The sequence below is a fragment of the Podarcis muralis genome, chromosome W (assembly GCF_964188315.1).
Source record: "Podarcis muralis chromosome W, rPodMur119.hap1.1, whole genome shotgun sequence".
Classification (NCBI taxonomy): domain Eukaryota; kingdom Metazoa; phylum Chordata; class Lepidosauria; order Squamata; family Lacertidae; genus Podarcis; species Podarcis muralis.
The window spans coordinates 29,877,355-29,904,690 of NC_135674.1; the positions used below are offsets into that span (position 1 = coordinate 29,877,355).

The 27,336-nt window shown below is 54.4% G+C and overlaps 1 protein-coding gene across 1 annotated transcript; it reads right to left on the reverse strand.

The window, feature by feature from the left end:
• Positions 1–14,032: 14,032 nt before the first annotated feature.
• On the reverse strand, positions 14,033–19,395 carry LOC144326345 (uncharacterized). Its single transcript, XM_077922880.1, has 3 exons — positions 19,181–19,395; positions 17,853–18,419; positions 14,033–14,041 (listed from the first exon to the last, which is right to left on the reverse strand). The coding sequence occupies exons 1-3, from the start codon at positions 19,379–19,381 to the stop codon at positions 14,033–14,035; spliced, it is 777 nt and encodes a 258-aa protein (XP_077779006.1). The 5' UTR covers positions 19,382–19,395.
• Between the last annotated feature and the right edge of the window lie 7,941 nt (positions 19,396–27,336).

A 27,336-nucleotide genomic window follows, 5' to 3' on the forward strand; every position in this document is an offset into this window, starting at 1 on the left:
CCTACTACCCCCCTGGGTGCCTTCCTTCCTGGACGCCTCGGAAGCGGACCCTTCGGACTCCTCCCCCTCTCTTCGCCGGGCTTTAGGACCCGGCTCCCTCTCCGGGCTGCTCATTGCGCCCCCCTCTTGTACATTTGAACTTGGCGCGCGCGCGCTGCCCCTGACCTTCCTTTTGACCGTTTCCTCGCTCTCTGATGCAGGCGTGGCTAACCCTGACTCATGTCCTTCCGCTGACGGAAAGCTGCCTGCTGCCGATGCTTGGGACTCCTCCCCCTTACTGCTCTCCGGTGGGGAAGCTGGTCCCGATTTCCAGCTGCTGCTTTCTGAGTCCCCTCTGGCCCCTCCTTCCTGGGGTGTTCCCTCTGGCAACCCCCTAGCTCTGACCACGGGAGCCCCTTTCTGTGAATCCTCTGATTCGCTGGAGAGACTTAGAGACCTCGGATGGCTATCATCGCTGACCTCTCCCTCGGATTCCTCTCCCTCGGTCTCCAATCCCTCCCTTTCCTGTCCCTCTGCTCCTGAACCCCTGACATCCATCCCCCCCTCGAAGCCCCCCCTTCCCCCCTCCCCTCCTTCCGGTGTGGGTACTGGGTGCTCCGTCGTAGCGGGGGTGCGTGCAGGATACAGTTCGTCCCCCATGTACTCGTCGACCTCGCTCTCCTCTGCCTCCATCTCTCTGTCTCCGTGCTCGAACCCCACGTTGTCCCCCAACACGTCCATGTCCGTCTCGCCCCCCTCCCCCTCTTCGGGTGGTCCCAGCCAAGGACCCCGCAGCCACTTCCTGCGCCACTGCTCCTCTGGTTGATCGTCCCACCAATACGAGTGGTCTGAGGCAGACCCTGGTGGCGAACCCACCTGGGAGCTCGGGACTGGTGCCTGTTCCTCGTCCGAGGCGAACCCCTGGAATGTGCTGGCTGAAAGAGTGGGTGTGAAGAGCCAGTCGTCGAAATACTCTGCTGGCATGGGCCTGTGCGGGAAGAGGGCATGAAACTCCTCTTTGAGCCGAGGCTCCTCCAAGGCATAGTCCGGTACCCAGCTGTTGGCACTGGCCGGGGTACCCTCTCTGGCTAGGAGATATTCTACTCCCTCTTCCCCCCATCTCGAGTCTAAAATCTCTGTGACCTCGTTGATGTGCCCCCTCCTAGGCGACCCCCCCTTTCTGGGCCCTTCTCTGAGCGCGTCTGGTGCTGTGTCTGGCTCCTGAAATCTATGAGGCGCTTTGTAGGGCGTGAGCACCGATCTATGGAACACCGGATGCATTCTGGAACCCTCCGGAAGAGCCAACCGGAAGGCCACTGGATTAACCTGTGCCTGGACTTGGTAAGGTCCTAGCTGCTTATGCCCTAGCTTCTTCTTCGCTAACGATCTGGTCGGCACTGCTTGCGCTGCTAACCAGACCCAGTCTCCCACCTGTATGTCTTCCCCAACTCTTCTGTGTCTGTCAGCCTGCACCTTGTATGCGTGCTTTGCTAGTTCTAACTGCCTCCTGAGTTGTTCGTGGACTTCCTGCAACTCCGACGCTAAGGCTTCCGCTGCCTGTGGCTCCCCCTCCCCCACTCTCTCTAAACCCGGGAAGGTTCTGGGATGCCTCCCGTTGTTGGCGAAGAACGGCGTCACCCCCGTCGACACGTGCTTCGTATTGTTGTAAGCGAACTCGGCGAGTGGCATGTAGTCCACCCATGTCGTGGGCTGCTGATTGGCGTAGCATCTCAGGTACTGCTGCATGATGGCGTTGACCCTCTCCGCTTGCCCGTTGGTCTGTGGGTGTCTCGCCGACGCCAAATTGACTTTGACGTTCAGAATGCCCATCAGCTTCTGCCAGAAGTTCGAGATGAACTGTCGCCCCCGGTCGGAGAGAATAGACCGTGGCAGACCGTGGACTTTGAACACGTGGTCTATGAACAGTTTGGCGGTCTGCTCTGCCGTGGCTACCTTCGCACACGGAATGAAGTGTGCCATTTTAGTAAACAAGTCCACCACCACTAGCACTGCTGTCTTTCCCCTCGAGCTGGGCAGATCCGTGACGAAGTCCAGGGCCACCCTCTCCCACGGTTCAGACGGTGTCTGCAGCGGTTCCAGCAGTCCCGCCGGCGGTTTGTGAACTGACTTGGCCCTTTGGCAGGTGTCACATCTCGAGACGTAATCCGCTACTTCCCCCCGCATCTTGGGCCACCAAAAGTCTCTGGCTACTAGCTCGACAGTCTTTTCCTTGCCAAAGTGCCCGGCGGTGGGAGCGTCGTGTAGCTGCTGCAAGACCCTTGCGCGGAGGTCGTCTCCCGGCACGTAGAGTGCTCCCTTGTGGAGGAGCAACCCATCGCGTATCTGGAACTCGTCGGCCCTCGCTGTACCCCTGTGCACCTCCTCCATCTTGGCCTGTGCGAAGGGGTCTTCCCGCAGCGCGCGACGTACGGCGTCCAGGTCCACGGTTGCCGACGCGCATGCCCACGCTTCCGGTGCGAAAATGTGCTTGGCCGCCGACGGTGCCGCCTCCTCAAGGTATTGCGGCTTTCTGGACAATGCATCCGCCATCACGTTGTTGTCGCCTGGAATGTACTCTATCTTGAAGTCGAAGTCCGCGAAGAACTCTGCCCATCTAATGTGTCTCTGGTTGAGGAACCTAGCCGTGCGCCAGTACTCCAGATTCTTGTGGTCCGTGTGGACCTGCACTGTATGTCTGGCTCCGATGAGGAAGTGCCTCCATGCCTTGAATGCTGCATGTATGGCTAGCAACTCCCTGTCCCAGATAGTGTAATTCTGCTCCGACTTGCTGAGCTTCCTCGAGTAGAAGGCGCACGGCCTCCAGTCCCCCTGCTGGTCTTGTTGCAACAGGACAGCTCCCACGGCTCTGTCTGAGGCGTCTGTCTCCACCCTCATGGGTCTGCTGGGATTCACATGCAGCAGCTGCTCTTCGGACGCGAAGAGACGCTTGAGTTTCTGAAAGGACTGCTCCGCTTGCTCCGTCCAGATGAATTTCTTCTTCTTGGAGCTGAGCGTGTCGGTGATGGCCGCTGTCTGCATGGCAAATCCCTTGATGAACTTGCGGTAAAAGTTGGCAAAGCCGACAAACCGCTGGACTTCCTTCCGATTGCGTGGGCTTTTCCAATCCAACACTGCGCGAACCTTGGCGCTGTCCATGGCGAGCCCCTTGTCCGACAACTTGTAGCCCAGGAAATCCACCTCCGTCACGTCGAACTGGCACTTCTCCAGCTTGGCGTACAGCCTGTGCTCCTTCAGTCTCTGCAGAACTTCCCTGACATCCCTCTCGTGCGCTTCTCGCGATTCCGAAAAAATCAGGATGTCGTCCAGGAAGCATACGCACTTCTTGTAAAGGAGCCCCGCCAGCACATGATGCATAAAGGCTTGGAAAGTGTGAGAGCCATTTTGTAATCCGAAGGGCATAACTCTGTATTCGTAGGTGCCCAGAGGCGTGAACATGGCGGTCTTCCACTCGTCGCCGTCGCGCATGCGAATCAGGTTGTACGCCCCACGTAGATCCAACTTGGTGAAAACGCGTCCTTTCCGCACCGTCGCGAGCAGGTCGTCTATCTTGGGCATGGGGAAAGCTGAGGGCTTGGTTTTCGAATTCAAAATTCTGAAGTCCACCACCAGCCTCCGTTGGGGCGTGTCCCGCTTCTTCACAAAGAATACTGGACTGCCTCCCACCGCTTTCGACTCCCGGATGAACCCACGCTTCAAATTGTGATCTATGAACTCCCTGAGTTCCTGCAGTTCATCCTCAGACATGGAGTACAGTTTCCCAGTTGGCAGCGTCGCCCCCGGCAGGAGGTCAATCTTGCAATCATAGGGTCTGTGAGGAGGTAGCTTGTCCACCTCCTTCTCGCAGAATACCTCCAAAAACTCCGCATACTTGAGGGGTACTGCTTGCAGCGTGCCCAACTGTAACTGCGGGTCCTCCTCTTCCCCTTCTGGGCTGGGTATAATGCAGTGTTCTGCACAGTAGGAGGAGCCAAAAGTCAGTTGGCGCTGGTACCAAGCCAATGCTGGGCTGTGCCTGTGCAGCCAACTCATGCCTAATACTACAGGCGTGTCCGACAGTTGGGTGACATTGAAGCTGATGACCTCCCGGTGATTCCCAATTTGCATCACCATCGGCGGCGTCTGCTGCACCACCTGCCCCCCTAGCAGTTCCCTGCCATCCACCGTGACAACCTTCAGGGGCAGCGTGGCTGGCAGTAACGCTACGTTGTGTTGTTGAATGAACTCCAGTCCTATAAAGTCTGCATTACTGCCAGAGTCAATTGTAATAGGCACTTCTAAGGTGAGTCCATTGGGCAGCTGGAGCGATGCGGTGAGCTGCACCACTGGTTTGGGCGGGAGGGGGTCTGTTGGTTGTAAAATCTCTGGGGACTTCCTCACTGACTCGTCTGGCTGGGCCCCAGTGCCTCCGTTTCCAGCCAGACTTGGTCGTTTCCCTGCTGTGGTTCTCTCTGCTGAGTTGTTTCCAATACTGTCACTGAAGCTGCAGTGTGCTTGTGGATCCTCTGGGGACACTCTTTCGCCATGTGCTCTTCACTCTCACATATATAGCACTTCCTGTTCCTTCTAGGCAGCTTCGGTTTTACTGCTCCCGGTGTTAAGGCTCTGGTAGCTGAGTGAGCCCTAGCACCGCCAATCTCCATCTGCTCGTCGCCCCCTCCCTGTGGAGGCGTGGACTGCGCACGCGCTGCCTCTCTAGGCAAGAGGGAGGGCACTCTCGCTGGTGTGCGTCCCCAACGCCCTTCTTCTTTGCTCCATGGGCGTTCCTCCTGCCTCACCCCAATCGACAGCGCTCTTTCAACCACTTGCTGAGTGGTTGTGGGTCTCTCTCCCCGTGCCATCTCATCCTTGATTTGTGGGTTCAATCCCTCCAAAAAAAGGTCTCTAACTGGCGGAGAATCCTTATCCCAATTCAGCGCGTTGACCAATGCAAAAAACCGGGAATGATACTGCCTTACGCTGGCTTTCCCTTGTCTTAGCCCAAATATGTCTTTCCGGGCAATGTCAATGTCTATGTTGGATAAGAAACAGGAGTCCATTGCTTTAATGAATGCATCTGCGCTTTGGAGCGCTGGATCATTATCCCTCCACAGATTGCGCAGCCATGCTTTCGCGTCCCCATGCAGATGAGACAAAATAAACCCCACTTTCTCCCGCTCATCTCTAAAGTCTCTATCCAGCAGCTGCAGCGCAAACAGCACATCTGCTCGGAAATTGGGGTACTGCTGCAAATTCCCATCAAAATGAGATACAATGCTGCCTCCTCTCTTCCCCAGCCCAATTCCCTCGGATCTGGGTCCCGGCAGCCCCTGCTTCACAAGCCCTTCCAACCTGGCTTGAAGATCTCTGCAGGCAGCTGCCGCTTCCTCCTCTCTCTTCCTGGATGCGATTATTTCAGCGCTGATTTGTGTCACCGCTTCTTGCAGGGAAGCTATTTTCTGTTCTGTAGTCATCTCGCCTGACTCTTGTGAGCTCGCAAGGCACCAGTCTTCTGCCCTCCCTGCCTCGCTCCCGCAGCGATGCTTGAGGCGAAGAAAACCGATGAAACTGTGAGACGAGGCTTACTGTCAGAGACGGCCCCCAGGTCTCAGCTCACAGAAGACCAACGCTAGGCAGCAGAACTGTACAAAGTCTTTATTGCAGTTTAGTTCCCATTTTCAAACCCTAGCGTGCGTCTCTACGTCTAGACCCTAGACCAACGAAGCCTCGTCTGAGTCTCCGCCCCCTGTACACCAGTTTAAGACTCTGGCCTTACTCCACCTTCTACGCTTCTCCTTCCTCCTCTGGGTCCTACTACCCCCCTGGGTGCCTTCCTTCCTGGACGCCTCGGAAGCGGACCCTTCGGACTCCTCCCCCTCTCTTCGCCGGGCTTTAGGACCCGGCTCCCTCTCCGGGCTGCTCATTGCGCCCCCCTCTTGTACATTTGAACTTGGCGCGCGCGCGCTGCCCCTGACCTTCCTTTTGACCGTTTCCTCGCTCTCTGATGCAGGCGTGGCTAACCCTGACTCATGTCCTTCCGCTGACGGAAAGATGCCTGCTGCCGATGCTTGGGACTCCTCCCCCTTACTGCTCTCCGGTGGGGAAGCTGGTCCCGATTTCCAGCTGCTGCTTTCTGAGTCCCCTCTGGCCCCTCCTTCCTGGGGTGTTCCCTCTGGCAACCCCCTAGCTCTGACCACGGGAGCCCCTTTCTGTGAATCCTCTGATTCGCTGGAGAGACTTAGAGACCTCGGATGGCTATCATCGCTGACCTCTCCCTCGGATTCCTCTCCCTCGGTCTCCAATCCCTCCCTTTCCTGTCCCTCTGCTCCTGAACCCCTGACAGTATGTAATGAGACCCAAATGACAAAACACCGTCTTTTCGCTACCATATGTGCAGAAAGAAAACGAATAAGCTTGGATTGCGCTTACTTGCAATTGCTGCTTTTCGAATTAGAATGCACATTCAACCAAAAATCACGCAGTGAAATGTTTGTTATCAGCCCAAATTAAGCATACTGGTTTTCGTTCCATCTCAATAGAAACAAGACGAATAAGCTGGGATTTTTTCATTCGGTGTTCATTCACCAACAAATAGCAAATCAAAGTGTAGTAAACTAAAACAGAGCAAAACAGGTTGTTTTGCGTTCCAGCTACATCGAAACAAGAATCTTGGATGTCACTTATTTCAAGTTGTGTTCTTTGGTGATAATGCAACATTAACCCAGAAATCGCAAAGTGTATGTAATGAGACCCAAATGACAAAACACCGTCTTTTCGCTACCATATGCGCAGAAAGAAGACGAATAAGCTTTCATTGCGCTTACTTGCAATTGCTGCTTTTCGGATTAGTATGCACATTCACCCAAAAATCACGCAGTGAAATGTTTCTTAACAGCCCAAATAAAGCATACGTGTTTTGCTTCCATCTCAATAGAAACAAGACGAATAAGCTGGGATTTTTTCATTCGGTGTTCATTCACCAACAAATAGCAAAGCAAAGTGTAGTAAGCTAAAACAGAGCAAAACAGGTTGTTTTGCGTTCCAGCTACATCGAAACAAGAATCTTGGATGTTGCTTATTTCAAGTTGTGTTCTTTGGTGTTAATGCAACATTAACCCAGAAATCGCAAAGTGTATGTGTCAGAGACTGCCTCCCGGTCCCAGCTCACAGGGGACCAACGCTAGCCAGTAGAACTGTACAAAAGTCTTTATTGAAGTTTAGTTTCCATTTTCAAGCCCTAGCGTGCGTCTCTACGTCTAGACCCTAGACCAGCGAAGCCTCGTCTGAGTCTCCGCCCCCTGTACACCAGTTTAAGACTCTAGCCTTACTCCACCTTCTTCGTTTCTCCTTCCGCCTCTGGGTCCTACTACCCCCCGGGGTGCCTTCCTTCCTGGACGCCTCGGAGGCGGACCCTTCGGACTCTTCCCCCTCTCTTCGGCGGGCTTTGGGACCTGGCTCCCTATCCGGGCTGCTCATTGTGCCACCCTCTCGCACATTTGAACTTGGCGCGCGCGCTGCCTCTGACCTTCCTTTTGACCGTTTCCTCACTCTCTGATGCAGGCGTGGCTAACCCTGACTCATGTCCTTCCTCTGACGGAAGGCTGCCTGATGCCGATGCTTGGGACTCCTCCCCCTTACTGCTCTCCGGTGGGGAAGCTGGTCCCGATTTCCAACTGCTGCTTTCTGAGTCCCCTCTGGCCTCTCCTTCCTGTGGTGTTCCCTCTGGCAACCCCCTAGCTCTGACCACGGAAGCCCCTTTCTGTGAATCCTCTGATTCGCTGGAGAGACTTAGAGACCTCGGACGGCTATCATCGCTGACCTCTCCCTCGGATTCCTCTCCCTCGGTCTCTAATTCCTCCCTTTCCTGTCCCTCTGCTCCTGAACCCCTGACAGTATGTAATGAGACCCAAATGACAAAACACCGTCTTTTCGCTACCATATGTGCAGAAAGAAGACGAATAAGCTTTGATTGCGCTTACTTGCAATTGCTGCTTTTCGGATTAGTATGCACATTCACCCAAAAATCACGCAGTGAAATGTTTGTTATCAGCCCAAATTAAGCATACGTGTTTTGCTTCCATCTCATTAGAAACAAGACGAATAAGCTGGGATTTTTTCATTCGGTGTTCATTCACCAACAAATAGCAAAGCAAAGTGTAGTAAGCTAAAACAGAGCAAAACAGGTTGTTTTGCGTTCCAGCTACATCGAAACAAGAATCTTGGATGTTGCTTATTTCAAGTTGTGTTCCTTGGTGTTAATGCAACATTAACCCAGAAATCGCAAAGTGTATGTAATGAGACCCAAATGACAAAACACCGTCTTTTCGCTACCATATGTGCAGAAAGAAAACGAATAAGCTTGGATTGCGCTTACTTGCAATTGCTGCTTTTGAATTAGAATGCACATTCAACCAAAAATCACGCAGTGAAATGTTTGTTATCAGCCCAAATTAAGCATACTGGTTTTCGTTCCATCTCAATAGAAACAAGACGAATAAGCTGGGATTTTTTCATTCGGTGTTCATTCACCAACAAATAGCAAATCAAAGTGTAGTAAACTAAAACAGAGCAAAACAGGTTGTTTTGCGTTCCAGCTACATCGAAACAAGAATCTTGGATGTCACTTATTTCAAGTTGTGTTCTTTGGTGATAATGCAACATTAACCCAGAAATCGCAAAGTGTATGTAATGAGACCCAAATGACAAAACACCGTCTTTTCGCTACCATATGCGCAGAAAGAAGACGAATAAGCTTTCATTGCGCTTACTTGCAATTGCTGCTTTTCGGATTAGTATGCACATTCACCCAAAAATCACGCAGTGAAATGTTTCTTAACAGCCCAAATAAAGCATACGTGTTTTGCTTCCATCTCAATAGAAACAAGACGAATAAGCTGGGATTTTTTCATTCGGTGTTCATTCACCAACAAATAGCAAAGCAAAGTGTAGTAAGCTAAAACAGAGCAAAACAGGTTGTTTTGCGTTCCAGCTACATCGAAACAAGAATCTTGGATGTTGCTTATTTCAAGTTGTGTTCTTTGGTGTTAATGCAACATTAACCCAGAAATCGCAGTGTATGTAATGAGACCCAAATGACAAAACACCGTCTTTTCGCTACCATATGTGCAGAAATAAGACGAATAAGCTTTGAATGCGCCTACTTGCAATTGCTGCTTTTCAGATTAGAGTTGCACATTCACCCAAAAATCACGCAGTGAAATGTTTCTTATCAGCCCAAATTAAGCATACGTGTTTTGCTTCCATCTCAATAGAAACAAGACGAATAAGCTGGGATTTTTTCATTCGGTGTTCATTCACCAACAAATAGCAAAGCAAAGTGTAGTAAGCTAAAACAGAGCAAAACTCGTTGTTTTGCGTTCCAGCTACATCGAAACAAGAATCTTGGATGTTGCTTATTTCAAGTTGTGTTCTTTGGTGTTAATGCAACATTAAACCAGAAATCGCAGTGTATGTAATGAGACCCAAATGACAAAACACCGTCTTTTCGCTACCATATGTGCAGAAAGAAGACGAATAAGCTTTGATTGCGCTTACTTGCAATTGCTGCTTTTCGGATTAGTATGCACATTCACCCAAAAATCACGCAGTGAAGTGTTTGTGTCAGGGGTTCAGGAGCAGAGGCGAGGGCAAGGGAGGAAACAGAGAGCGAGGGGGAGGAGTCCGAAGAAAGGATGAGTGATGACGACGACCCGAGATCTCCGAGTCTTTCCAGTGAATCGGAAGATTCACAGAAAGGAGCGCCAGTGGCCAGAGCAAAGGGGGGGCCTAGGGGGACACCCCAGGAGGAAGGGACCAGCGGGGGTTCAGAGGGCAGCAGTTGGAAATCGGGGCCAGCGTCCCCACCAGAGCGCAGTGGAGAGGAAGGACGTCAGGGATCGAGCCCTGGCAGCTCGCAGCAGGGAGGAGGGCATGAGTCAGAAGTGACCACACCCCCATCGGGGAGCGAAGAAACGGTCAAGCGGAAAGTGGGAGGCTGGGCGCGCGCGCCAAGTTCAAATGCACAGGAAGGCGGCGCAGTAAGCAGCCCGGAAAGGGAGCCAGGTCCTAAAGCCCGACGCAAGGAGACAGGAGGGTCCGGGGGGTCAGCGTCAGAGGAGTCCCGGAGGGAGGAGACCACGGGGGGCAGAGGGACCCAGAGAAGGACGGTCAGGCGGAAAAGGTGGAGTAAGGCGAGGATATTAAGTTGGTGTACGAGGGGCGGAGATTCAGACGGAGCTTCGCCGGTCTAGCCATAAGACGTAGAGTTGCACGCAGCAGCTTGCAAATGGAAACTGTAACTCAATAAAGACTTTTATAAAGCGAACCCTGGCTAGCGTGATCCTCTGTGAGCTGGGATCGGAGAGCAGCTCTGACAGTAAGCTCCGTCTCACATTCCTGTGGGCATCGAAAGCCTAGCGGAGAGGAGAGAAGGCTGGTGCCTACTCGAGAGCTCACGAACGGCAGACAAGATGACGGCCGAACAACAGATAGCGGATCTCAGAGAAGCAGTGACACAACTGAATGCCGAGGTACTTGCATCCAGGAAGAGAGAGGAGGACGCAGCTGCCGCCTACAGAGATCTCCAGGTCAGATTGGAAATGCTTACGAAGCAAGGGCAACTGACACCCAGACCGGAGGGGATTGGGTTGGGGAGACGAGCAGGCGGTCTAGTCTCTCACTTCGATGGGAATTTGCAACAGTACCCCAACTTTAGAGCAGATGTAAAGTGTGCACTGCAACTGCTGGAAAAGGACTTTAGAGATGAGCAAGAGAAGGTGGGGTTTATCATGTCCCATTTGCATGGAGGTGCTAAAGCATGGCTGCACAATTTGTGGAGAGATAAGGATCCGGCGCTCCAAAATGCGGATGCCTTCATTAAAGCGATGGATGGGTGCTTCTTATCAAGCATAGACGTGGATCTTGCCCGGAAGGAGGTGCATGGACTTAAGCAGGGGAGGGCCAGTGTACGGCAGTATCATGCCCGCTTTTTTGCATTGGTCAGTGCCCTGGAATGGGACAGAGATTCGGCGCCAGTCAGAGACCTGTTTTGGGAAGGCTTGAGTGGCCCGGTTAAGGACGAAATTGCGAGGGGGGAGAGACCCCGGAGCACGCAGGAGATCGTTCAGAGGGCGCTCGCAGTTGGGGTCCGTCTGGAGGAACGTCCTTGGGGCAAGGACGAAGGGCGCGGAGGGCGCGAACCAGCCAGAGGCTACTCCTTCGTTCCCAGAGAAGCAGCGCGTGCGCAATCCACGCCTCCGCCAGGAGGAGGAGCGGAACCTATGGAGGTTGGCGGTGCAAGGGCTCAGTCAGCAACCAGAGCCCTAGCACCGGGAGCAGTGAAAGCAAAGCCTCCTAGAGGGAACCGGAAGTGCTACATCTGCGACAATCCCCAGCACATGGCGAAAGAGTGTCCCCAGAGGCTCCACAAGCACACTGCAGCCTCAGCAATGGTAACTGCAGCGACTCAGCAAGGAGAACCACAGCAGGGAAACGAAGGAGTCTGGCTGGAGACAGAGGCACTGGGGCCCAGCCAGACGTGTCAGTGAAGCAGTCCCCAGAGATATTGCAACCCACGGACCCCCTCCCGCCCAAACCAGTAGTGCGGCTCACCGCATCGCTCCAACTACCCAATGGACTCACCATGGACGTGCCAATCACTATTGACTCAGGAAGCAATGCGGACTTTATAGGGCAAGACTTTGTCGAACAGCACGATATACAGTTGCTGCCTGCCACACTGCCCCTGCAGGTAGTCACGGTGGATGGCAGGGAGCTGCTCGGGGGGCAAGTCGTGAAGCAAACGCCACCAATGGTGATGCGACTTGGGAACCACAGGGAAGTCATCAGCTTCAATGTCACTCAATTATCGGACACGCCCATTGTACTGGGCATGAGTTGGCTGGACAAGCACAGCCCGGCGATGGCGTGGAATCAGAAGCAGCTGACTTTCGGCTCTTCCTATTGTGCTGAACACTGCATCCTGCCCCAGCAGGAGGGAGAGGAAGAGGAGTCACAGCTGCAGCTTGGGACGCTGCAAGCTGTTCCCCACAAGTACGCAGACTTTTTGGAGGTTTTCTGCGAGAAGGAGGCGGACAAGCTACCCCCCCACAGACCATACGACTGCAAGATCGACCTCCTACCAGGGGCGGCGTTGCCAAAGGGGAAACTGTACTCCATGTCTGAGGACGAACTACAGGACCTCAAAGAGTTCATAGATCACAATCTGGAGCGCGGTTTCATCCGAGAGTCCAAGGCAGTGGAGGGCAGTCCGGTATTCTTTGTCAAGAAGAAAAACACGCCCCAAAAAAGGCTCGTGGTGGACTATCGGATTTTGAACGCTGTGACCAAGCCATCGGACTTCCCCATGCCCAGGATCGACGACCTCCTCGCGACGGTGCGCAAAGGACGCGTCTTCACCAAGTTGGACCTCCGAGGGGCGTACAACCTCATTCGTATGCGGGAGGGCGACGAGTGGAAGACGGCCATGTTCACGCCCCTGGGCACCTACGAATACAGAGTTATGCCTTTTGGATTACAAAATGGCTCCCACTGCTTTCAAGCTTTTATGCATCACGTCTTGGCAGGGCTGCTCTACAAGAAGTGTGTCTGTTTCCTGGATGACATACTCATCTTTTCTGAATCGCAGCACGATCACGACAGAGACGTCAAAGAAGTGCTGAGCAGACTACAGCAGCATAGGCTCTACGCCAAGCTGGAAAAATGCCAGTTCGACGTGTCGGAGGTGGACTTCCTGGGCTACAGGTTGTCAGACAAAGGGCTCGCAATGGACAGCGCCAAGGTTCGCGCAGTTTTGGATTGGAAAAGTCCGCGCAACCGGAAGGAGGTCCAGCGGTTTGTGGGCTTTGCGAACTTCTATCGCAAGTTCATCAAGGGGTTCGCGATGCAGGCGGCGGCCATCACGGACACGCTCAGCTCCAAGAAGAAGAAATTAATCTGGACGGCGCAAGCAGAGCAGTCCTTTCAGGCACTCAAGCGTCTCTTCGCGTCGGAGGAGCAGCTACTACACGTCAACCCCAGCAGACCAATGAGGGTGGAGACGGACGCTTCAGACAGAGCCGTAGGAGCAGTTCTGTTGCAGCAAGACCCGCAGGGGGCTTGGAGGCCGGGAGCGTTCTACTCCAGGAAGCTCACCAAGTCAGAACAGAACTACACCATCTGGGACAGGGAGTTGCTAGCCATCCATGCAGCGTTCAAGGCATGGCGGCACTTCCTGATCGGAGCCAAGCATACAGTGCAGGTCCGCACGGACCACAAGAATCTGGAGCACTGGCGCACGGCGAGGTTCCTCAACCAGAGGCAAATACGTTGGGCAGAGTTCTTTGCGGACTTCGACTTCCGTATAGAGTATGTCCCGGGGGACACCAACATCATGACGGACGCCCTCTCCCGTAAACCGCAGTACCTCGAAGAGGCGACGCCAGCGGCGGCCATGCATATCTTCGCACCGACAGCATGGGCGTGCGCTTCGGCGACTGTTGACCTGGAGGCGGTACGATGTGCATTGCGGGACGACTCTTTCGCGCGAGCAAAGATGGCAGAGGCGCACAGGGGCACGGCGGCGACCGACGAGTTCCAGGTTCGCGATGGATTACTCCTCCGTAAAGGGACCATCTACGTGCCAGGGGACGATCTTCGCGCCAAGGTACTGCAGCAGTTGCACGACGCGCCCACTGCCGGGCACTTTGGCACAGAGAAGACGATAGAATTAGTCGCCAGGGACTTCTGGTGGCCCAGAATGAGAGGGGAAGTCGCGGACTACGTGGCGAGGTGCGACACCTGCCAGAGGGCCAAACCAGTACACAGACCGCCGGCGGGACTGCTGGAACCTCTGCAAACCCCGTTCGAACCATGGGAGAGAGTGGCCCTGGAATTTGTCACAGATCTGCCCAGCTCGAGGGGCAAAACGGCAGTGCTAGTGGTGGTGGACTTGTTCTCCAAGATGGCACATTTCATTCCGTGTGCGAAGGTGGCCACGGCGGAACAAACCGCCAAACTGTTCATAGATCACGTGTTCAAGGTTCACGGTCTTCCGCGGTTATACTGTCTGACAGGGGGCGGCAGTTCATCTCGAACTTCTGGCAGAAACTGATGGGCTTCCTGAACGTCAAGATCAACCTGGCTTCGGCTAGACACCCGCAGACCAACGGGCAAGCGGAGCGGGTCAATGCCATCATGCAGCAGTACCTGAGATGCTACGCAAATCAACAGCCTGCGACGTGGGTGGACTACCTGCCGCTCGCCGAGTTCGCCTACAACAACACGAAACACGTGTCCACAGGGGTGACGCCGTTCTTCGCCAACAACGGAAGGCACCCCAGAACCTTCCCGGGACTGGAAAGAATGGGGGAGGGGGAGCCGCAGACAGCAGACGCGTTCGCGTCAGAGTTGCAAGAGGTCCACGATCAACTTCGGCGGCACCTGGAGCTGGCTAAACCCGCATACAAGGTGCAAGCGGACAAACACAGGAGAGTCGGCGAAGAGATCCAGGTGGGAGACTGGGTCTGGTTGGCAGCCCAAGCAGTGCCGGCCAGGTCATTAGCGAAGAAGAAACTAGGGCATAAACAACTAGGGCCCTACCAAGTCGAAGAACAGGTCAACCCGGTGGCTTTCAGGCTGATGCTTCCGGAGGGTTCCAGAATGCATCCGGTGTTCCACAGGTCGGTACTCACTCCCTACAAGACACCTCACAGGTTTCAGGAACCAGGAACGGCTCCGAGTCCGCTACGAGAGGGAACCGAACAAGGGGGAGTGACACAAGAGGAGTCCATCAACGAGGTCACAGAGATTTTGGAGTCTAGATGGGGAGAAGAGGGAGTAGAATACCTCCTCGCCAAGGAGGGCTTCCCGGCCAGTGCCAACAGCTGGGTGCCAGGCTACGCCTTGGAGGAACCTCTGCTCAAGGACGAGTTTCACGCCCTTTTCCCACACAGGCCCATGCCAGCAGACTTTTTCGACGATTGGCTTTTCACACCGACGCTTTCAGCCAGCACTTTCCACGGGTTCGACTCGGACGAGGAACCGACAATGGACGCGCGTTCCCCGGAGGGGTCGCCCTCGGGATCTGCCTCAGAGCCCTCGTATTGGTGGGAAGATAGACCAGAGGAGCAGTGGCGCAGGAAGTGGCTGGAGGTTCCAGGTCGAGCGACGGACCCGGGAACGACTGAGGCGGAGACGGACGTGGACATGTTCGGGGAGGACCTGGGCTTCGAGCACGGCGGCAGAGAGATGGAAGTGGAGGTGACCGCTGTCGACGAGCGCAGGGAGGAAGAATTGGAAGTCTTCAGTTGGAGGCCCGCCAAGGGAAGCGAACTGTATCCGGCATTCGTCCCCATGACTCTGCAGCACCCAGCTCCCGCACCGGAAGGAGGGGAGGGGGAAAGGGGGGCTTCGAGGGGGGGATAGATGTCAGGGGTTCAGGAGCAGAGGCGAGGGCAAGGGAGGAAACAGAGAGCGAGGGGGAGGAGTCCGAAGAAAGGATGAGTGATGACGACGACCCGAGATCTCCGAGTCTTTCCAGTGAATCGGAAGATTCACAGAAAGGAGCGCCAGTGGCCAGAGCAAAGGGGGGGGCCTAGGAGGACACCCCAGGAGGAAGGGACCAGCGGGGGTTCAGAGGGCAGAAGTTGGAAATCGGGGCCAGCGTCCCCACCAGAGTGCAGTGGAGAGGAAGGACGTCAGGGATCGAGCCCTGGCAGCTCGCAGCAGGGAGGAGGGCATGAGTCAGGAGTGACCACGCCCCCATCGGGGAGCGAAGAAACGGTCAAGCGGAAAGTGGGAGGCTGGGCGCGCGCGCCAAGTTCAAATGCACAGGAAGGCGGCGCAGTAAGCAGCCCGGAAAGGGAGCCAGGTCCTAAAGCCCGACGCAAGGAGACAGGAGGGTCCGGGGGGTCAGCGTCAGAGGAGTCCCGGAGGGAGGAGACCACGGGGGGCAGAGGGACCCAGAGAAGGACGGTCAGGCGGAAAAGGTGGAGTAAGGCGAGGATATTAAGTTGGTGTACGAGGGGCGGAGATTCAGACGGAGCTTCGCCGGTCTAGCCATAAGACGTAGAGTTGCACGCAGCAGCTTGCAAATGGAAACTGTAACTCAATAAAGACTTTTATAAAGCGAACGCTGGCTAGCGTGATCCTCTGTGAGCTGGGATGGGAGAGCAGCTCTGACAGTTTGTTATCAGCCCAAATTAAGCATACGTGTTTTGCTTCCATCTCATTAGAAACAAGACGAATAAGCTGGGATTTTTTCATTCGGTGTTCATTCACCAACAAATAGCAAAGCAAAGTGTAGTAAGCTAAAACAGAGCAAAACAGGTTGTTTTGCGTTCCAGCTACATCGAAACAAGAATCTTGGATTTTGCTTATTTCAAGTTGTGTTCTTTGGTGTTAATGCAACATTAACCCCAGAAATCGCAAAGTGTATGTAATGAGACCCAAATGACAAAACACCGTCTTTTCGATACCATATGTGCAGAAATAAGACGAATAAGCTTTGAATGCGCCTACTTGCAATTGCTGCTTTTCAGATTAGAGTTGCACATTCACCCAAAAATCACACAGTCAAATGTTTCTTAACAGCCCAAATTAAGCATACGTGTTTTGTTTCTATCTCAATAGAAACAAGACGAATAAGCTGGGATTTTTTCATTCGGTGTTCATTCACCAACAAATAGCAAAGCAAAGTGTAGTAAGCTAAAACAGAGCAAAACAGGTTGTTTTGCGTTCCAGCTACATCGAAACAAGAATCTTGAATGTTGCTTATTTCAAGTTGTGTTCTTTGGTGTTAATGCAACATTAACCCAGAAATCGCAAAGTGTATGTAATGAGACCCAAATGACAAAACACCGTCTTTTCGATACCATATGTGCAGAAATAAGACGAATAAGCTTTGAATGCGCCTACTTGCAATTGCTGCTTTTCAGATTAGAGTTGCACATTCACCCAAAAATCACACAGTCAAATGTTTCTTAACAGCCCAAATTAAGCATACGTGTTTTGCTTCCATCTCAATAGAAACAAGACGAAAAAGCTGGGATTTTTTCATTCGGTGTTCATTCACCAACAAATAGCAAATCAAAGTGTAGTAAACTAAAACAGAGCAAAACAGGTTGTCAGAGTTGCTTCAAGATCCTAGCTCACAGAGGATCACGCTAGCCAACGGTCATTAAGTAAAAGTCTTTATTGAGTTACAGTTTCCATTCTCAAGCTGCTGCGTGCAACTCTACGTCTAGTAGCTAGATCGGCGAAGCTCCGTCTGAATCTCCGCCCCTTGTACACCAACTTAATATCCTAGCCCTGCTCCACCTTTTCCGCCTGACTGTTCTTCTCTGGGTCCCTCTGCCCCCCTGGGTCTCTTCCTTCCGGGATTCTTCTGACGCTGACCCCCCGGACCCTCCTGTCTCCTTGCGCCGGGCTTTAGGACCTGGCTCCCTTTCCGGGCTGCCTACTGCGCCGCCTTCCTGTGCATTTGAACTTGGCACGCGCGCCCAACCTTCCACCTTCCGTCTAACCGTCTCTTCGCTCCCAGATGGAGGTGTGGCCACCCCTGACTCGTGCCCTCCCTCCTGTTGTGAGCTGCCAGCGCTTGCCCCCTGGCTCCCTTCCTCTTCCCTGTTCTCTGGCGGTGACGCTGGTCCCGATCTCCAACTGCTCTCCTCTGAGTCCCCTCTGGCTCTATCTTCCTGGGGTGCCCCCCTAAACTCCCCCCTTGCCTTGGCCACTGGTGCTCCTTTCTGTGAATCCTCCGATTCACTGGAAAGACTCGGAGATCTCGGGTCGTCGTCATCACTCATCTTTTCTTCTGCCTCCTCCCCTTCGCTCTCTGTTTCCTCCCTTGCCCTTGCCTCTGCTCCTGAACCCCTGACATCCATCCCCCCCTCGAAGCCCCCCACTCCCCCTTCCCCTCCTTCCGGTGCTGGAGCTGGGTGCTGCTGTGTCAAGGGGACGAATGTCGGGTACCGTTCGCCTCCCGTAGCGGGCCTCCATCCGAAGTCTTCCGGTTCTTCCTCCCTGCTCTCGTCGACGACGGTCACCTCTGCTTCCATCTCTGTGCCGCCGTGCTCGAAACCTGGGTCGTCCCCGAAAACGTCCATGTCCGTCTCTCCCTCACTTCCTCCTGGCGGCGTTGCTCGTCCTGGACCTTCTTGCCACTTCCTGCGCCACTGCTCCTCTGGTCTGTCGTCCCACCAATACGAGGGTTCTGAGGCAGATCCCGAGGGTGACCCCTCCGGGGAACGGACGTCTCGTGTCGGGTCCTCGTCCGAGTCGAACCCCCGGAACGTGCTGGCCGAAAGCGTGGGCGTGAAAAGCCAGTCGTCGAAAAAGTCTGCTGGCATCGGTCTATGTGGGAAGAGGGCATGAAACTCGTCTTTGAGCAGAGGTTCGTCCAAGGCGTAGCCCGGCACCCAGCTGTTCGCACTGGCCGGGGTGCCCTCCTGTCAGGGGTTCAGGAGCAGAGGCAAGGGCAAGGGAGGAAACAGAGAGCGAAGGGGAGGAGGCAGAAGAAAAGATGAGCGATGACGACGACCCGAGATCTCCGAGCCTTTCCAGTGAATCGGAGGATTCACAGAAAGGAGCACCAGTGGCCAGGGCAAGGGGGGAGTTTAGGGGGGCACCCCAGGAAGATAGAGCCAGAGGGGACTCAGAGGAGAGCAGTTGGAGATCGGGACCAGCGTCACCGCCAGAGAACAGAGAAGAGGAAGGGAGCCAGGGGGGAAGCGCTGGCAGCTCACAACAGGAGGGAGGGCACGAGTCAGGAGTGGCCACACCTCCATCTGGGAGCGAAGAGACGGTTAGACGGAAGGTGGAAGGTTGGGCGCGCGCGCCAAGTTCAAATGCACAGGAAGGCGGCGCAGTAGGCAGCCCGGAAAGGGAGCCGGGTCCTAAAGCCCGGCGCAAGGAGACAGGCGGGTCCGGGGGGTCAGCGTCAGAAGAATCCCGGAAGGAAGAGACCCAGGGGGGCAGAGGGACCCAGAGAAGAACAGTCAGGCGGAAAAGGTGGAGCAGGGCTAGGATATTAAGTTGGTGTACAAGGGGCGGAGATTCAGACGGAGCTTCGCCGGTCTAGCTACTAGACGTAGAGTTGCACGCAGCAGCTTGAGAATGGAAACTGTAACTCAATAAAGACTTTTACTTAATGACCGTTGGCTAGCGTGATCCTCTGTGAGCTGGGATCTTGAAGCAACCCTGACACCTCCTTGGCGAGAAAGTATTCTACCCCTTCTTCCCCCCATCTGGAATCCAAAATTTCTGTGACTTCGTTGATGCGCTCCTTCTGTGCCACTCCTGCGTGCCCTGTTCTGTCTCTGACCGGACTCGGCGCCGTTCCGGGTTCCTGAAACCTGTGCGGTGCCTTGTAGGGAGTGAGCACCGATCTGTGGAACACCGGATGCATTCTGGAACCCTCCGGAAGCGCCAGCGTGAAGGCCACCGGGTTGACCTGCTCTTCGACTTGATAGGGCCCCAGTTGCTTATGCCCTAGTTTCTTCTTGGCCAACGACCTGGCCGGCACTGCGTGGGCTGCTAACCAGACCCAGTCTCCCACGTGGAGCTCTTCGCCAACCCTTCTGCGTTTGTCCGCTTGTACCTTGTATGCGTGCTTGGCCAGCTCCAGGTGGCGCCTCAGCTGATCGTGGACTTCCTGCAGCTCCGACGCGAACGCATCTGCCGTCTGCGGCTCCCCCTCCCCCAGCCTTTCCAGTCCCGGGAAGGTTCTGGGGTGCCTCCCGTTGTTGGCGAAGAACGGCGTGACCCCCGTGGACACGTGCTTCGTGTTGTTGTAGGCGAACTCGGCGAGCGGCAAGTAATCCACCCACGTCGCAGGCTGTTGATTTGCATAACACCTCAAGTACTGCTGCATGATGGCATTGACCCGCTCCGCTTGCCCGTTGGTCTGCGGGTGTCTCGCCGACGCCAGGTTGATCTTGACGTTCAGGAAGCCCATCAGCCTCTGCCAGAAATTCGAGATGAACTGCCGCCCCCGGTCGGACAGAATAGACCGTGGCAGACCGTGAACCTTGAACACGTGGTCTATGAACAGTTTGGCGGTTTGCTCCGCCGTGGCCACCTTCGCACACGGAATGAAATGTGCCATCTTGGAGAACAAGTCCACCACCACCAGCACTGCCGTCTTGCCCCTCGAGCTGGGCAGATCCGTGACAAAGTCCAGGGCCACTCTCTCCCAAGGTTCGACCGGAGTTTGCAGCGGTTCCAACAGTCCGGCCGGCGGTCTAAGCACTGGCTTCGCCCTCTGGCAGGTGTCACACCTCGCCACGTAGTCCGCGACCTCCCCTCTCATTCCAGGCCACCAGAAATCCCTGGCGACTAATTCCACCGTCTTCTCCTTGCCGAAGTGCCCTGCAGTGGGCGCGTCGTGCAGCTGCTGCAGCACCTTGGCGCGAAGTTCGTCTCCCGGCACGTAGATGGCCCCTTTACGGATGAGCAATCCATCTCTTAGCTGGAAACCGGCGGCCGCTGCCTTGCCCCTTTGCACCTCTGCCATCTTTGCTTGCGCGAAGGAGTCCCCCTGCAACGCTCGTCGCACCGCCTCCAGATCCACGGTTGCCGCGGCGCACGCCCACACTGTTGGTGCGAAGATGTGCATGGCGGCCGCTGGCGTTGCGTCCTCCAGATACTGTGGCTTGCGAGAGAGAGCGTCCGCCATGATGTTGGTGTCCCCCGGGACATACTCTATTCGGAAGTCGAAGTTCGCAAAGAACTCAGCCCAACGTATCTGCCTTTGGTTCAGGAACTGTGCCGTGCGCCAGTGCTCTAGGTTCTTGTGGTCCGTGCAAACCTGCACCGTGTGCTTGGCGCCGATCAGAAAGTGCCTCCACGCCTTGAACGCTGCATGAATGGCCAGCAACTCCCTGTCCCATATGGTGTAGTTCTGCTCGGACTTGCTGAGCTTCCTGGAGTAAAACGCTCCCGGTCGCCACACCCCCTGCGGGTCTTTCTGCAGCAGGACCGCCCCCACGGCTCTGTCCGAGGCGTCTGTCTCCACCCTCATCGGCTTGCTGGGGTTGACATGAAGCAGCTGCTCTTCCGACGCGAAGAGACGCTTGAGTGCCTGAAAGGACTGTTCCGCCTGCTCTGTCCAAATGAACTTCTTTCTCTTGGAGCTAAGCGTGTCAGTGATGGCCGCCGTCTGCATAGCGAAGCCCTTGATAAACTTGCGATAGAAGTTCGCAAAGCCGACAAACCGTTGGACCTCCTTCCGGTTGCGCGGGCTCTTCCAATCCAACACCGCTCGAACCTTGGCGCTGTCCATGGCGAGCCCCTTGTCAGACAGCTTGTAGCCCAGAAAATCCACCTCCGTCACGTCAAATTGGCACTTCTCCAGCTTGGCGTAGAGCCTATGTTGCTTTAGCCTGTTCAGCACTTCCTTGACGTGTTTGTCATGCTCCTGTTGCGACTCCGAAAAGATCAGGATGTCATCTAAGAAACAGACGCACGTCTTGTAGAGAAGTCCCGCCAACACGTGATGCATGAATGCTTGAAAAACGTGGGAGCCATTTTGCAATCCAAAAGGCATAACTCTATATTTGTAGGTCCCCAGTGGCGTGAACATGGCTGTTTTCCACTCATCTCCCTCCCGCATGCGAATGAGGTTGTACGCCCCTCGCAGGTCCAACTTGGTGAACACTCTGCCCTTCCGCACCTTTGCGAGGAGGTCGTCAATTCGGGGCATGGGGAAGTCCGACGGCTTAGTCACACTGTTCAAGATCCTGTAATCCACTACGAGTCTCTTTTGGGGCGTATCCCGCTTCTTAACGAAGAACACCGGGCTGCCTCCCGCCGCCTCGGACTAAACTAAAACAGAGCAAAACAGGTTGTTTTGCGTTCCAGCTACATCGAAACAAGAATCTTGGATGTCACTTATTTCAAGTTGTGTTCTTTGGTGATAATGCAACATTAACCCAGAAATCGCAAAGTGTATGTAATGAGAACCAAATGACAAAACACCGTCTTTTCGCTACCATATGCGCAGAAAGAAGACGAATAAGCTTTGAATGCGCCTACTTGCAATTGCTGCTTTTCGGATTAGTATGCACATTCACCCAAAAATCACGCAGTGAAATGTTTCTTAACAGCCCAAATAAAGCATACGTGTTTTGCTTCCATCTCAATAGAAACAAGACGAATAAGCTGGGATTTTTTCATTCGGTGTTCATTCACCAACAAATAGCAAAGCAAAGTGTAGTAAGCTAAAACAGAGCAAAACAGGTTGTTTTGCGTTCCAGCTACATCGAAACAAGAATCTTGGATGTTGCTTATTTCAAGTTGTGTTCTTTGGTGTTAATGCAACATTAACCCAGAAATCGCAGTGTATGTAATGAGACCCAAATGACAAAACACCGTCTTTTCGCTACCATATGTGCAGAAAGAAGACGAATAAGCTTTGATTGCGCCTACTTGCAATTGCTGCTTTTCAGATTAGAGTTGCACATTCACCCAAAAATCACAGTCAAATGTTTCTTAACAGCCCAAATTAAGCATACGTGTTTTGCTTCCATCTCAATAGAAACAAGACGAAAAACCTGGGATTTTTTCATTCGGTGTTCATTCACCAACAAAGAGCAAAGCAAAGTGTAGTAAGCTAAAACAGAGCAAAACAGGTTGTTTTGCGTTCCAGCTACATCGAAACAAGAATCTTGGATGTTGCTTATTTCAAGTTGTGTTCTTTGGTGTTAATGCAACATTAACCCAGAAATCGCAAAGTGTATGTAATGAGACCCAAATGACAAAACACCGTCTTTTCACTACCATATGTGCAGAAAGAAAACGAATAAGCTTGGATTGCGCTTACTTGCAATTGCTGCTTTTCGAATTAGAATGCACATTCAACCAAAGATCACGCAGTGAAATGTTTCTTAACAGCCCAAATAAAGCATACGTGTTTTGCTTCCATCTCAATAGAAACAAGACGAATAAGCTGGGATTTTTTCATTCGGTGTTCATTCACCAACAAATAGCAAATCAAAGTGTAGTAAACTAAAACAGAGCAAAACAGGTTGTTTTGCGTTCCAGCTACATCGAAACAAGAATCTTGGATGTCACTTATTTCAAGTTGTGTTCTTTGGTGATGTCAGGGGTTCAGGAGCAGAGGGACAGGAAAGGGAGGAATTAGAGACCGAGGGAGAGGAATCCGAGGGAGAGGTCAGCGATGATAGCCGTCCGAGGTCTCTAAGTCTCTCCAGCGAATCAGAGGATTCACAGAAAGGGGCTCCCGTGGTCAGAGCAAGGGGGGTGCCAGAGGGAACACCTCAGGAAGGAGGGGCCAGAGGGGACTCAGAGAGCAGCAGCTGGAAATCGGGACCAGCTTCCCCACCGGAGAGCAGTAGGGGGGAGGAGCCCCAGGCATCGGCAGCAGGCAGCTTTCCGTCAGCGGAAGGACATGAGTCAGGGTTAGCCACGCCTGCATCAGAGAGCGAGGAAACGGTCAAAAGGAAGGTCAGGGGCAGCGCGCGCGCGCCAAGTTCTAATGTACAAGAGGGTGGCGCAATGAGCAGCCCGGAGAGGGAGCCGGGTCCCAAAGCCCGCCGAAGAGAGGGGGAGGAGTCCGAAGGGTCCGCGTCCGAGGCGTCCAGGAAGGGAGGCACCCCGGGGGGTAGTAGGACCCAGAGGCGGAAGGAGAAACGAAGAAGGTGGAGTAAGGCTAGAGTCTTAAACTGGTGTACAGGGGGCGGAGACTCAGATGGAGCTTCGCCGGTCTAACCTCTAGACGTAGAGACGCACGCTAGGGCTTGAATATGGAAACTAAACTTCAATAAAGACTTTTGTACAGTTCTGCTGGCTAGCGTTGGTCTTCGGTGAGCTGGGACCTGGAGGCAGTCTCTGACAGTAAGCCTCGTCTCACATTTCATCGGTTTTCTTCGCCTCAAGCATCGCTACGGGAGCGAGGCAGGGAGGGCAGAAGACTGGTGTCTTGCGAGCTCACAAAAGTCAGGCGAGATGACTACAGAACAGAAAATAGCTTCCCTGCAAGAAGCGGTGACACAACTCAGCGCTGAAATAATCGCATCCAGGAAGAGAGAAGAAGAAGCGGCGGCTGCCTGCAAAGATCTTCAAGCCAGGTTGGAAGGGCTTGCGAAGCAGGGGCTACCGGGACCCAGATCCGAGGGGATTGGGTTGGGGAAGAGAGGAGGCAGCATTGTATCTCATTTTGATGGGAATTTGCAGCAGTACCCCAATTTCCGAGCAGACGTGCTGTTTGCGCTGCAGCTGCTGGAGAGAGACTTTAGAGATGAGCAAGAGAAAGTGGGGTTTATCTTGTCCCATTTGCATGGGGACGCGAAAGCATGGCTGCGCAATCTGTGGAGGGATAAGGATCCAGCCCTCCAAAGCGCAAATGCATTCATTAAGGCAATGGATTCCTGTTTCTTATCAAACATAGACATTGACATTGCCCGGAAAGACATATTTGGGCTAAGACAAGGGAAAGCCAGCGTAAGGCAGTATCATTCCCGGTTTTTTGCATTGGTCAACGCGCTGAATTGGGATAAGGATTCTCCGCCAGTTAGAGACCTTTTTTTGGAGGGATTGAGCCCACAGATCAAGGATGAGATGGCACGGGGAGAGAGACCCACAACCACTCAGCAAGTGGTTGAAAGAGCGCTAAAGATTGGGGTGAGGCAGGAAGAACGCCCATGGAGCAAAGAAGAAGGGCGTTGGGGACGCACACCAGCGAGAGTGCCCCCCCTCTTGCCCAGAGATGCAGCGCGTGCGCAGTCCACGCCTCCACAGGGAGGGGGCGAAGAGCAGATGGAGATTGGCGGTGCTAGGGCTCACTCAGCTACCAGAGCCTTAACACCGGGAGCAGTCAAACCGAAGCTGCCTAGAGGGAACAGGAAGTGCTATATATGTGATAGTGGACAGCACATGGCGAAAGAGTGTCCCCAGAGGCTCCACAAGCACACTGCAGCTTCAGTGACAGTACTGGAAACAACTCAGCAGAGAGAACCACAGCAGGGAAACGACGGAGTCTGGCTGGAAACGGAGGCACTGGGGCCCAGCCAGACGAGTCAGTGAAGAAGTCCCCAGAGATTTTGCAGCCCACAGACCCCCTCCCGCCCAAACCAGTGGTGCAGCTCACCGCATCGCTCCAGCTGCCCAATGGACTCACCTTAGAAGTGCCTATTACAATTGACTCTGGCAGTAATGCAGACTTTATAGGACTGGAGTTCATTCAACAACACAACATAGCGCTACTGCCAGCCACGCTGCCCCTGAAGGTTGTCACGGTGGATGGCAGGGAACTGCTAGGGGGGCAGGTGGTACAGCAGACGCCGCCGATGGTGATGCAAATTGGGAATCACCGGGAGGTCATCAGCTTCAATGTCACCCAACTGTCGGACACGCCTGTAGTATTAGGCATGAGTTGGCTGCACAGGCACAGCCCAGCATTGGCTTGGTACCAGCGCCAACTGACTTTTGGCTCCTCCTACTGTGCGGAACACTGCATTATACCCAGCCCAGAAGGGGAAGAGGAAGACCCGCAGTTACAGTTGGGCACGCTGCAAGCAGTACCCCTCAAGTATGCGGAGTTTTTGGAGGTATTCTGCGAGAAGGAGGCGGACAAGCTACCTCCTCACAGACCCTATGACTGCAAGATTGACCTCCTGCCGGGGGCGACGCTGCCAACTGGGAAACTGTGCTCCATGTCTGAGGATGAACTGCAGGAACTCAGGGAGTTCATAGATCACAATTTGAAGCGTGGGTTCATCCGGGAGTCAACTTCTGGCAGATGCTGATGGGCATTCTGAACGTCAAAGTCAATTTGGCGTCGGCGAGACACCCACAGACCAACGGGCAAGCGGAGAGGGTCAACGCCATCATGCAGCAGTACCTGAGATGCTACGCCAATCAGCAGCCCACGACATGGGTGGACTACCTGCCACTCGCCGAGTTCGCTTACAACAATACGAAGCACGTGTCGACGGGGGTGACGCCGTTCTTCGCCAACAACGGGAGGCATCCCAGAACCTTCCCGAGTTTAGAGAGAGTGGGGGAGGGGGAGCCACAGGCAGCGGAAGCCTTAGCGTCGGAGTTGCAGGAAGTCCACGAACAACTCAGGAGGCAGTTAGAACTAGCAAAGCACGCATACAAAGTGCAGGCCGACAGACACAGAAGAGTTGGGGAAGACATACAGGTGGGAGACTGGGTCTGGTTAGCAGCGCAAGCAGTGCCGACCAGATCGTTAGCGAAGAAGAAGCTAGGACATAAGCAGCTAGGACCTTACCAAGTCCAGGCACAGGTCAATCCAGTGGCCTTCCGGTTGGCTCTTCCGGAGGGTTCCAGAATGCATCCGGTGTTCCATAGATCGGTGCTCACGCCCTACAAAGCACCTCATAGATTTCAGGAGCCAGACACAGCACCAGACCCGCTCAGAGAAGGGCCCAGAAAGGGGGGGTCGCCAAGGAGGGGGCACATCAACGAGGTCACAGAGATTTTAGACTCGAGATGGGGGGAAGAGGGAGTAGAATATCTCCTAGCCAGAGAGGGTACCCCGGCCAGTGCCAACAGCTGGGTACCGGACTATGCTTTGGAGGAGCCTCTGCTCAAAGAGGAGTTTCATGCCCTCTTCCCACACAGGCCCATGCCAGCCGAGTATTTCGACGACTGGCTCTTCACACCCACTCTTTCAGCCAGCACATTCCAGGGGTTCGCCTCGGACGAGGAACAGGCCCCAGTCACGAGCTCCCAGGTGGGTTCGCCACCGGGGTCTGCCTCAGACCACTCTTATTGGTGGGACGATCGACAAGAGGAGCAGTGGCGCAGGAAGTGGCTGAGGGGTCCTTGGCTGGGACCACCCGAAGAGGGGGAGGGGGGCGAGACGGACATGGACGTGTTGGGGGAAGACGTGGGGTTCGAGCAAGGAGGCAGAGAGATGGAAGCAGAGGAGAGCGACGTCGACGAGTACATGGGGGACGAACTGTATCCTGCACGCACCCCCGCTACGACGGAGCACCCAGTACCCACACCGGAAGGAGGGGAGGGGGGAAGGGGGGGCTTCGAGGGGGGGATGGATGTCAGGGGTTCAGGAGCAGAGGGACAGGAAAGGGAGGAATTAGAGACCGAGGGAGAGGAATCCGAGGGAGAGGTCAGCGATGATAGCCGTCCGAGGTCTCTAAGTCTCTCCAGCGAATCAGAGGATTCACAGAAAGGGGCTCCCGTGGTCAGAGCTAGGGGGTTGCCAGAGGGAACACCTCAGGAAGGAGGGGCCAGAGGGGACTCAGAGAGCAGCAGCTGGAAATCGGGACCAGCTTCCCCATCGGAGAGCAGTAGGGGGGAGGAGCCCCAGGCATCGGCAGCAGGCAGCTTTCCGTCAGCGGAAGGACATGAGTCAGG